Source organism: Xyrauchen texanus, chromosome 20 (assembly GCF_025860055.1).
Source record: "Xyrauchen texanus isolate HMW12.3.18 chromosome 20, RBS_HiC_50CHRs, whole genome shotgun sequence".
Lineage (NCBI taxonomy): Eukaryota > Metazoa > Chordata > Actinopteri > Cypriniformes > Catostomidae > Xyrauchen > Xyrauchen texanus.
The window spans coordinates 9742728-9755810 of record NC_068295.1 but is presented as its reverse complement, the minus strand read 5'-3'; the positions used below and the strand labels follow the sequence as shown (position 1 = coordinate 9755810).

The 13083-nt window shown below is 36.4% G+C and overlaps 1 protein-coding gene across 4 annotated transcripts in view; it reads left to right on the top strand.

Annotated features, from left to right (window-relative positions):
- LOC127661124 (adhesion G protein-coupled receptor B3-like) overlaps window positions 1-12637 on the top strand; it is a 237222-nt gene extending 224585 nt beyond the window's left edge. For 3 of the 4 annotated variants that reach the window (XM_052151700.1, XM_052151699.1, XM_052151697.1), the window contains 6 exons: window positions 214-309; window positions 1807-1846; window positions 4956-5635; window positions 6963-6998; window positions 7566-7670; window positions 11589-12637. In XM_052151700.1, the coding sequence (XP_052007660.1) occupies window positions 214-309; window positions 1807-1846; window positions 4956-5635; window positions 6963-6998; window positions 7566-7670; window positions 11589-11777 (1146 nt within the window). In that variant the 3' untranslated portion in view covers window positions 11778-12637. The remainder of the gene's footprint in view (window positions 1-213; window positions 310-1806; window positions 1847-4955; window positions 5636-6962; window positions 6999-7565; window positions 7671-11588) is intronic. The other variant, XM_052151698.1, reaches the window with a different exon arrangement.
- Window positions 12638-13083: the final 446 nt, after the last annotated feature.

Genomic DNA, 13083 nt, shown 5'->3' with positions numbered 1-13083 from the left:
GTATTCCCTAAAGGAAACCTAAATGGTAATTTCAAATGGCAATGCAGATGACAAAATACTTATATGTATTTGTTTGGTCTGGTTTGTTAATTACATGTTATAGATAGAATATGAGACCAAATCCAAAACCATTGAGGTTTTTTAATGTGCTGAATTGAAATATTTTGGATTGTTGCTCAGACTCAGTAATCTGACTACATTGACTGATAACAGGTCCAAGATGCCTTCAGATGTCGCCTTAGAAACTGTCAAGACCCCATCAGTGCTGACGCGACTGGTACATTCCCCAACGGGCATGCGCAGATCATGGTAAGAAACATACCTCCTGGGAGTTTAGTATTCTTTAACTGTATATTCAAAGTACTGGAATATTCTTATATCAGCTGTGAAAACACTTGAAATGTTGGTGCTAATGGTGAATCGCTTCTTGCATGGTAATATTAGAACAATAGAAGTAAATCAGAATGCATTCCCTATTATTAGTGATATACCATCCACTTATAGTCCTCCTGATGTAATAGAGCACTTTTCCTCTGCATGATCCTTTGGTATTGTAGTACATTATTCAGTCCAATAATTATCCAAATAGCCCATTACTTACTCTGTAATTAAAGGGCATGGCAGTCCACTTTGCTCAACTAATAACACCAAATCTTTTGTCCATGTGTTTTGGCTTTTCCTTGGTTTTTGCCTTTCATGAATTTGGACATATTTCACACCGATCTTTCTCACCCTTTTTTTACTTGATGAAGTAACTGCTGTTAAAATGGTTCTGGAGATGTGTGGCCCGTCTGTAGACCCACAAAGTACCACTGGCACATAACGGTCGCAGTGCTCATTTATGTTTTGATTTAAAGTTTCTTTCCAAGAAACATTTCACTATAATGAGGCCACCAATGTGCAGGCTGTCTTTGATTTGGCACTGTTGATAGCACCTCTATCACCCCCTATTCTTTACTGACACCTGAATAGTCAAATGCTATTTATAAATTGTTACAACAGAAGACTACAAAGAGTATTTGCCCTGTGAGGCTGTGGGACATTGTTAGTCTGTAGAAACAAGCCAGCAAAATTTTAGAATTTAAGAAGAATCCCATGGTTTTGTAGATAAGTTAGTTTTTGTATGCTAAAGTTGATGCAATATTCTGCTTTTACATGATTATTTTATTAGCATGAATATGTCAGTTTGCATTGATTGTTTTCTTGTTTTTAAGATGCTTTTTTAATGCAAAAAACCTTTGATCTATATAAATGTATGTCTACAACTCTTAAAAGTTAATGGTAATGTTTAGCTTCTGTTAATTTTAGTTCCCTATAGTCAAAATACCAAATCCTCAAGGAATGTGTACAGGATTACTTAGAATTTATATCATAATTTGAAAACAATATTAAAGTGTCCTAAAGTAACAAAAAAGTACATACAGGATACAGAGAAATTCCAGCTATTAAATAGTTAACTATCCTCTTTTTTTACCATTTACAGGAGTAAAGTTGTAGACATTTTGGATATTGTGTAGACTTTCAGAACCCTGCTTAGTTGGAATAATGTCATGCTACTGGACAGTTAATAGAAATCTCATTGGGAAAAATCTAGTTTTTGTTATGTGTTTTGTTGGGATCCTACTAAGAGGATAAAAAAGATAATTCCCATTTGGATTCTTTAGAATTGGTTCCAAATTATGAATGAAATTCCAATAGGATTCCTTTAGAATTTTTTGTAACTATCTAATTAACTCCTGTTGTAACACTACATGGATAAGAAGGGTCTCATTGTCACGATGGCTTTGTCTTTCCCTCCTTTCACAGACAGACTTTGAGAAAGATGTGGACATTGCCTGTCGATCAGGTAAGAAACAGATGGCGCACTAGTAATGTGTTCCTAATGACTTCTCTGCCTTGGGGCAAAAAAGGCCCATGAGAATAAACATTGGGGTTGCACATTAAAATAATAAACAAGTCTCACTGGGGCCGGGCTAATCATCCAATGTGATATCATTAGCATACGTAGGTATTTGTACCTAAAGTGTAGTTCTAGCTCACATGCTAGTTTTTTTGTTTTTTATGTTAGAATAGATACTGATAAGTACAATATCATTGTATGGACATTTGTAACTTTATAAACATACCTATAAATAGTATTTACAAATCCCATTTAGGTTCCTATAATACTTAATTCTTCAAATGCATAGATTGTTTTTATTACACAGTATTTACAATACATTACATAAAATATTTTTTAATGCCAATAAATTTATTACAGTTTTCAAAATCAATTTCAATTCTGACCAGCCTTTAGAAAGAGGATTTGTAAACATTTGTATGTCTCTAAAATAAAGCTGTTCATACTCTGATATTGCATGTATCAAAAGCAGAATTAGTCATAATTGTTTAATTGCCAATATCGTATTCTCTTTTATCTTTAGTACATTTGGTTGCCATTTGGATTAAAAGTGAATTCTTGGTTGACTTCTTAGATGTACTGTTTAATTGTCTCCCTTAAGTAAATGCTTGGTGAAGAACAATGAAGCTTTTTAGTCCTTTGAAACTGGTTTGAAACACAATTTTTCCTTCAAGGTCTAGACATAATTATTGTATTGTTATGCTTGGAAATAGTTAGGTTTAAAAAGTGTGATTGTTCTAAGGTCCAGCCAGCAAAGATCAAAGCATCGTGGTATGAAGTCTTCATTAGTGCTCTAAATTTTCTGGGAAATGTTTTTTTCGTTATGGAGCATCGTTAAACCCAAAACAACATGGTGGCTTCTTTTATCACATTACCTGAAATTACTGACCAGGATTCTTCCTTGGAAAAATTATATTACACTTTGTTTTGACATTACTTTAGAGGGGTCATGTCATGGATTTTTCTAATTGTAATATTTTCACTGAGGTCCACTAAAGTGTTTTGCACCATAGACAGTCAAAATTTTGTTATATATGATAATATTAAACTCTGTCTCTGGCCCTCTGACTGAAATGCTCAGTCTTTGGCTCTCCTCCCATTTAAGACCTTAGTGTAAAGGACCACTGTTTTGATTGGGCAACATTGTATTTGAGCCCCTCAAATACAGTCATATATGTTTGAAACTCATTTAGAGGAGAGAATGAACCAGCTCTACCACAACAAAATTAATATATCAGTGTTTGCACATGACGCACATCCAACACAAAATAACAATAGCAACAAAGTTAGTGAAACACGTAACATCTGAATGTATCAAACTTTTCACTTAAACCCAGCAGCACCATAAAACATATACATTAAACAGTCGTCATTTGATAAGATGTTCATAAATTAAACTGGTTACTTACGGGTTTGTGGTCGGGTCCAATAGTGTTTTTAACTGTCCTTAATCTTTAAATAACAATTTATTTGTTCACAAGAAATCCATGCCATAATGAACCACACACACAAATAATCTACGGTGAAACATGCCACACAGTATAATACTGCACTGATGCAAACAGGAACAGTTCAATTTCAGCCGATCTTCCCTTATGTTGGGATGCTTCAACAGAGGCCAAAAGAGATGCTGGTCTTCACTGACATGATAGCTCACAGTTTTCATGTCTATTTACACACAGGATTAGACATGATTCTCGTAGCCAGAGAGAGCAGTGGAATTAGCAGAGAAAGACACGTTTTTAGAAGTTGAACTTGCTCAGTTCTTAAAATGTGGCACATGTTACCGAAAACGCATCAAAACTATCAAAGACATCCATCTTGTGCATGTTTACATACACCAAAAACTAAAAATAGCACAGATTGCTGCAAGAATGCGTCCAGAATGCAGGGCAGTTGAATGAAACAGAATTGGGTCTCCATTTAAAAGTTATAACATGACAGCATCTTTTCAAAGCAAATACGTCTGTCTAGTGCATGTTTGTATACAAACATTATTCAAAATAGTCCATATGGGCACAAGAAGGTGTCCTGTGTAAGTCCTTGGTGTTCAAGGTTTAGCAGGCCTATCTGTCCAACTCTCTTCACTTCAGCCAACTGAGCGCCAGTTGGTGGGGGTATAATGATGTAAAAGTAGACACTGATATTGTTGCTGACGAGAAATATGTCAGCATAAATGAAAGGCATTACACAAACACTACCACAATGTATAAATGTAATATAATTATTTTTTCATTATATTAATGAGAAGTTTTAATTATTTTACGTGGATTATCAACTGTCAATGCAAAACATTATAATGCTCCTAAAATAGGCTTCATTCTCTTTAAGCACAATATGTTTATTTATTTATTAATTTTGATTTTGGGGTTGATAATATAACCTGGACTTGTTCTTGACTGATTTAATGAGAAAGTCCTTGTCTTCAGCCTGAAGGCGGTTTTGTTTAGACACCACGGTATGTAATGCATTAATGTGTACAACCAGGTGGATTTTTACTATGCGTTGTTGTCCTCTGGTCTCCTTGCTGTCCGTTTATGAACAGCAACAGTAATTCCCTTATGGATTTGTGGAGACAGAGCTGTGCTGCAGAGAAGAGTCTGTTCTCAAAGTGCTGCTGATGCTTCTGTCTTTGCATCTAGATGTCGGTTAGATGTGTGTGTCTCTTTCATGTGAACTGAAGCAATCCAGTCTAAATATGTACACATCTCTGCAATAGCAGAGGACTATCTGTAAGGAGGTTTATGCCAAATATGGTATAGACTATTATTTCTAACTTTCCATGCTGATCAATGTTGGTTACAGCTAGTCTAGCTGAGCATGATTCTAGTTTGTAACAACATGAGGGTGAATATATGAGGAATTTTAATTTTTGGTTGATTTTTGGCCCCGTTATTAGTCACTTACACTGTGAAGATATTGTTTAGTCTGCTTGACTTTTACATTGTTTCTTAATTGACATTACAAAATTATGTACACAGGAATAGTCAACAGCATATTCTGTCTTGTGTTACACACACACACATTCACTAATGATATCCCTTCCTATCTGCAGCCCTCCACAAAGACATGGGCTCTTGCCGGGCAGCCACCATAACCGGCACCCTTTCCCGCATCTCTCTCAATGATGAGGAAGAAGAGAAAGGTCCCGAGGGGCTCAATTACTCCACATTGCCTGGCAACATCATGTCTAAAGTGATCATCCAGCAGCCCTCTGGACTTCACATGCCCATGGGCATGGGCGATCTGGGCGACCAGTGTTTGGATGGCACGGCAGATATGCGCAGGACGGTATACCTGTGTACGGAAGACACCACCAGGCAGAGCGAGCAGGAGCTGAGCTGCCATGACATGAGCGGCCACCCCCAACCAGGGCAGTTGGAGACGGACTACATCGTCCTGCCCCGCAGTTCTGTTGGCGTGGTGTCAGGAGCCGGTTCCAGCAGCGTTCCCACCCTACTGAAGGATGACAGCAAGATGAACATCACTATGGACTCTCTGTCACATGACAGGCTGATGCATTACAAGATGGGCCCCGAGTTTAACCTTGGCCACTCGGGGATGGAGCACATGGGTATGGGAATGGAGCAACAGTATCCCATCCAAGCCGAACACATGCAGAATCTGCCTTTTGAGCCACGCACAGCGGTGAAAAACTTCCTGGCTGAGATGGAGGAGAGCGGAGGACTGTCACGGAGTGAAACCGGCTCAACTATATCGATGAGCTCTTTAGAGGTGCGCATTAATGAGACTTCAAATTCAGTGTTGGTAGTTGGGCCGGAAACATTCTCTATACCAGTAAATTAATGCAGAAACTTCTAGCTACTCAAGCTATATCTCACATGCCATTCCATTCTGAAATGTGTAAAAATGCTGGTTCCTGTAGAAAAAAATCTTCTTATTTTATTTTCATAGGGGATGTGATTTTTAATGATAATTGATAAACCTTAAAAGACAGACCTACCGTGAGCTCCGAGGTTATTACTCAATGGTATATGATTCTTTTGAAGCCATCAGTCTGTGTTATTTCAACTATTTTTTTAAAAATGTGTTTGCTAGTTGAATTTGGGCTGAAGAACTACACTACCCATGATCCTGCAGAGAAAGATCACGGCAAACAGAGCGTGTCAAAAGAGCACGGCAGCTACCGCCCATTCCAATGACAAACTGAATGATGTAATTGAGTTTCCTCCCTACACTCTCATACTACTTTAAGTAAATTTTAATATATATGAATATTTTGCAATAAACTTAAAAAAAAACACACATATCGATTATATACATTTAATTATCAATTTTGAATCAATAGTTTCATATTTTTCTATCTTGTTTATTCAGTTACGTCATTCACAGTGCTTTATGGGATTGTAAGTACACCGATTTGTACTTTCGTTTTTTCTTCTGATTTTCAAGTACTTTGTTTCTTCGCATCAATGTTTATAATGTTCACCTCTGAGCTTGTTGTTTTGGTTCCTGGATTAGAAAATTTTTATAGAGGATTTCCATGAAATCTCTTTGTAAAAAATGTATAGGAAAAATACTTCCGGATCCAAGACAAGTGGGCAAGCACTGTTGCATTAAAGTACACATTGCATTCTCAGTTCTCAGTACACTATCATAAGCATTAGAATAAATTCCTGACTCTATTATCAGTTTTCTCTTTCTGGTCAACTGCATTAATGGCAGAGCTGCTGACCAAGTTTGTTAAACTGTCGACATGTTTAGAACAAGCCATTCCAATAATAACACATCAGCACAGACATTTGAAGTTAACTCAATCACAAACCTGAATATTGATGTTTGTTTTCGCAACAGTAATGCAAGAATGCACGTACAATGTGTTGTGTCTGCATTTAAATACTTGTGTAGGGTATGTATCTGGCCTTACAGCTTCAAGACATGTGTAGCTCTGATGAGCAAGAAACACATTTGCTCATTGTCGTGTCTTAATTGAATAATAAAAGAAATGGGACAACATTTCAGATTTCAATACATTAAGTTACTATTTAAACTATGGGATGTGTTAATGTTATGCTTTTGTCTTTATTTCTTGGTTTTATAGAGAAGAAAGTCAAGGTACCAGGATCTAGACTTCGAGGTGAGTGAATCCTCTGCTTGGTGAAGTGCATGCGTCAGGCCTTCGTTGCATAAACCGAAAGGCCATTTGTTGCATTCACCCTTTAATTTACTACTCTGTGTAGCACTTAAGCTTATTGGAGTGGCATGCCCTGACACAACTGTGATTTATGAAACGTTGTGTTGTTTAGTGTAAAAGCAATGCCGTCAGCTGCCACATATTCCCATTTTATCCTTATACATCCCCTGACTTCAAGCTGAAAATCACAAAAAAGCCTGCACATATTCACATTTTTAAGGTCACGCTTTAAAATAAAAAGCAGCATCCCCCTGAGCGTTTCAAATTGAATGTCAAGTGCTATCACCAACCCTTCATGTGCTGTTTGCTGTTTGCCATAACCTTGCCAAAGCATTCAGCCAAATTTTCAGGGTGAGCACGGCGTTTTCATACAGTAATACATTCTTTGAAAGAAGGAAACGTAGGCAGGTTTTTCCTGTTGCAAAGTTCTGGTTCTCAGCTTGACTGAACTCCAAATCCTACCTCCCACCCCTCTCCTTTCCCCTCCCCCACCCACCCTTGCCATTGCAGAAAGTCATGCACACCAGGAAAAGGCATATGGAGCTGTTCCAGGAACTCAATCAGAAATTTCAAACCCTGGACCGATTTCGAGACATACCAAATATGGGCATCATGGTGAGTAACAGGAAACAGCGATAGCAGGGCGGTTGGTTTCAGTGAGTCTCATTGCCAAGCACCAAGGTGCTGCATTGTCTATGTTTAGCTGTATCTTCTGTTGGCCCCCCACTCTTGTGCATCAAGGAAGTGAGTGACTCAAGGAATTAATAGTTTTCATCCCAGTGTATTCATGTGAAAAACATATTTGCATCATGCATGCTTCCCTGCCCCAGGGGGATAGAGGGAAGGTTTAAAGGGAAAGCTCACCTCAGTCACCACTCACTTTCATTGTATTGAAACAAGATGCAATAAAAGTTGTAACTGAGGCTAACATTCTGCCTAACATCTCTATTCATGCTTCAGAAAAAATAAAATTGTCATATGGGTTCGGAACTACATGAGGGTGGATAATTTATGACAGAATTTAGATAAAGAGAGGCCGTCTTTGTGATCGCTGTCCTGCTTATTCACTCATTCAAACACAAGACCATGAGCTGTAACATGCTTATTATTTCTTTCACCATTGGCTAATCACGCTTGTTGAATGCACGGAACAAAATCACTTGATTTGCTAAAGATATTGTAGAGGTTCTCTGTGGTTTCCGCATTACGGTGCACCAATTATCTGTAATTGTTAGGCTGGTGGGATTGTTTGATTCTAACAACCATCAGAACACTATCCAGCACCATGAGGTAGCAGGCCCGGTTCCAGATCAAAATCACTGAGGGTGCTTCTGAAAATAGTGGGGCTGCTAAAGTGGAGATGTATCGTAATTAGACATTATTTAATAGATTAAATAAAGTTAAAATGTTACTAAAACAACGTAAAGTTTTTTGGTGTGGTTTTTTTTTTTTTTTTTTTATGTATAAAATATTTATTGCTTTTTTTTTTTATATGATCTGTCGCTGAAAATGACAGAAAAATGCTGCACCTGCAGATTAGGACATATTGATTTGCAAAAGCATACACATTTATAAGTTTTGATGCAGCATTTTGTGTGTTTGCTGGGATTTAAGGAATTCTGCTTGCCAATTTACAGTATTAGTCTTACATATTCAATTGAGCAGGGGTGTGCAATTATTTTGGTATAGGTGCCACATCAGCCGTTAAGTAGAACATGGAAGATAGAAGATAAAAAGTTCTACATAGTTCTATCTTTTAAGCCCAGAAGTAGTAGTGCACAATTTTCTGAAATGTATACTGATGGGACAATTCTGCGATTGCTTGAAATGTTGCTGCTTGTTTTCTATCATGTGTTAGTAAAACTGAATAAAGGTATAAGTATAATTATTAATAGTTTATTTTACCATACTTCAATGCAGTGGTAATTTATTATTCAATTTAACACTACATCAGGAGTCTGGTTTAATAATAAAACAAAATATTCTGAAATTATAGATTCTAAAAGTATATTTTAATGTTTGCCGCAAAGTGGACAAAGTTGTTTTATTGTTAAAACATTATCAACCCGTTTACATGCTCATGGGTCATGATGTGGGTCTCGTCAATGGTTTGTTTGTTATCCCATTCAGCACACAACTGAATAAAGTAATAAAGTTTGCAAGTATAAATCTCTGATTGGGGTGTTGCATCTGTTATCTGGCAACCCTGGGCATATTAAAAGCTTGAGGGTGTGCAGTAGTTCCCAAAGCCTAATGAAAGATAGTTCCCAACGTTCATGATAAATCAACCCACTGGCAGTAGTTTGCCCTGGTCTGCAACTGAGGGTGCTCTAAGGTTCGTTTGAAGGTGCTTAGCACCCTACTGAACCGGGCCTGTGTAGTAGAGGAGCGATCAGTGTCATTTTCAGTTATGTTTTCCAGCTGACTGGCAATGCAAGGTTCATTCAGTTAATCAGTGAAGTGATTTGTTGGTGTTTTTGATTTAAGTAGCTCAGTATTGTGATTTGTGGGGATAGACAACACACACACACCATTATATCCAGCTCCTGATGATGTGTCCTTTTGGCAACATGTTCTACCCATGTTTAATCAGATCTGCAGAACTTTACCATTCACTGCCTGTTTCCACTTATCCTAGACTCAGACTTTCAATAATAAATTGTTAAAATTCATTATAAAAATATATTTTTTAAACTATTATAATTTAAACAAAGAGTGAAAATAAACATGAACCATTTTAATGTTTATTGTGTAAAAAAACATTCAGAATTGCTTCCGTCCCGCAGTAGTGGTATTTCCACAACATTTCCGCCACACCATACAATTGTAGTCCTAAAAACTTTTGTGTTCAACTTTTTTTCAAAGGTTAGTGTGCTTGTCAACAAAAGTCAACAAAAGTGTCAGTAAAGAGATTAAGATGAATTATGAGACAAATGATGTTTGAAGAAAACAAAGAAAATTCAAGGAAAATTTTGAGATCTTGAATTGATGCCTTTTTCACTCATCGATAATCGGAAGATTTTACTGATGATAATCGATATATATCATTTTTTTTTTTAAAGATATACATAAGGCTACCAGTTGCACAATATTCTTTGTGTTTTCAAACATATTTCTCAACACAACTTTGGTAAAGTGTGAGCGGTAGTAAAGGGGGATGCACACCAGACGTGTCAGGTGGATGACATTGCTCATTCTAAAATTCTAAATAATTATTTTCTATGAAGGTACATACACAGAGCGGTCTCGCCGTCTCTCAAGGCTGCTCAAAAATATGCAGCACCAAGGAGCGTAACTCGCATAGTTTTCCATAGCATTTTACTCAAATCATGATCAAAGGACACAGATTATTTACTCTAACCATCAATGGATGATATTTTGTGTATCTTTCATATAGCTTACACAATGTATTTTCAGTTTGTGGTTTGATAGCTTGAATGAAACCTCTTCAAAGATACATACAGAGAAATTGTATAAGAATATCTAATTGTTCAGTTTGTGCAGATAAACCAGATTCATACACTAACCTGCAAACTCATTAATGTCACTTTCATTCTTGAAGAAGTAGATAAAACTTCGGAACATTTGTGTGTATGCGTCCTGTGCAAGGATCTGTAAAATATCCATCCTATCTTCAGTAAATGTTATATCACCCCTTGTGGTTTGAATTATATCACCCAAATGAGTGAATTGGAAAGCATGCAAATTAGGCTTCTAATTTAAATGTTGGCAAATGTTAATATATAGATGCCTCAAAAATATACAGACATGCCGATCAATAATCAATATGTCTATATTTTATGACATGCCTAGTAAAATGTTTCAAAAATGTAAAGGATTACTTCCATCACAGAATTCTATTAAACACAATACAGAAATGAAGATGTGGTGGAAATGAAACTGTTGTGGGAATTTTCATGACTTTCAAATGATAAATAACTATGCGATTTTATGAACATTGTTAGATTTTGTTTGTAGACCAAAAAGTAGTGAAACTATTAAAAATGTTAATAAAGAGACTTTACTTTCTACAAATCCTCATTGCTAACATTGCTACTTGAAGAAACACCAAACTACTGTACATTTGGACAACATATATAGTTATTGTATTTTGTCCTTTCCTCAGCAGAACTTATTTTGTACATCAAAATAAAAAAATGACCTCGGGACCAGTTGGTTAAAGTCTATTGAGAAAAGAAATTGCTAAATTTAATTCTGCGAAAAGGTCTAGCCTCGTGTCTTTGCAGATGCCACTTGGTTTGATATTTTTATGTCTAATACAATGGCATTCATACAGTATATTTAAAGTGTCCTCCATTTTTGGAACCACTGCATAGGAGAGCATATTACAACATAAGTTAAAACTTGATGATTCATGCTTATGTTTAACTTTATTTCAGCTTCATATGTTTGACAGTATTATGAAACACTAACTGTGTTTGTGTCTATACAGCAAAACCACTACTATACTTGTATTTAATGTTCCATGTGTGTGATATTTCTAACACTGCTGGTTCTCATCCTTTTCCGTAGGACAAGGCAATGCCAAACAAGAACCCCTGGGAGAGCTTCAACCCGGCAAGTGAATATCAGAACTACGCTACTATGAATGTACTAGATTCAGACACAAAGAACTCTCTTGAGATGACTAACGCTGAGTGGGAAAAGTGTGTCAGCCTCCCTTTGGACGTCCAAGAGGGAGACTTTCAGACAGAAGTCTGAGGAATAATGAAATGGGGATGCGATCGAAGGTGGACAGATTTTGCACTGAAAAAAGAAAACACAGAAGACTTTTCTCACAGCCTTGGAGAAACTTATCTGGATTCTAGGAGTATAGCAGGGACAATATGTGCCAATAAGATTTTAAAAAAAGAACGACAGATTAAAAAGACTTTAGAAAAGACAAAAAAAAAAAATCAGTTATCTTTTCTTTTTATTATTCACACTTGAGTATTTAGTGGGGGCTGACATGTACAATATCAAACATCGTGTGTTTCAAAAAGTACCATTTGGAAAATAATTGGTTCTAAAAGCTATATCTTTCCATTTGAGACCTCAAAGAGAAAAACAAGACACAACGTGATGTCCACCCACGTTTTTTTTTTTTTTTTTTTTTTTTGCAAGAGATGAGTCCAAGAACACAATGTATATACTAAAGCAGGTTTTTAAAAAGTTTATAACAAGTCAGTTTGGCCATTACTACACTTTTTACTCTGAAAACTATTCAGAGGAAATGAGGATTATTTTCTGTCTGTTAAAAATGAATGTTTGTCAAGCTACATTCTTCATTGCTTTAAATGCAATAAAGGTAACACTCACTTTTTTATGAATAATATATTTCAAAACTTTAATACTGCAGAATCTGCTTGGAAGCTCTGTAAGCTCTCTCTCATCTGCAGCCCTGTATAAAATATTTAAAAATCCAAAATGTTGTATGGTGTAAATAAAACTTTTGTCTACATATGTTTTACTGTGCCAAATTTATTTTAATGAGAAAAGAGAAAACGCCCCCTTGATGAGAGAGTTATAGCGAAAAATGTTAACATTTGAAAAAGGAATGTAAATAAAAGAGGAAATATGTTCGTACTGCTTCAGAGAGCTTGCCAACTTACTCCTGTGTTGTGCTACATGTTTCTGTCCATCTATCTGTGCCTTTTTCTGGACAACCTCCATGGTAATATTCTCAGTGTCATTCTTTATTCAACAGCAGTAGAAAAATGTTCTGTAATGATTTCAGACCTAAAGGCAAATAACAACAGGTTATTATTAACAGCCATAAGTGGAAAGAGACAGGTGCGCACTGCTCTGCATATACAAATAGCTCTGTAAAGCTAAAAATAACAGGAAGTGTAGTCACTTCAGGGTATCGGCAAGTCGCATATGGTGTACCTTATGTGCCGTTATGCTATCAGCCGAGGACCTGACATGAATGAGAGAAATTAACCAAAAACCTTCTCAACAAATATCATACCTCTTGCACCTTACAACTGTCAATTTACAGTACATGCCAACATACAGTATTGGTAAA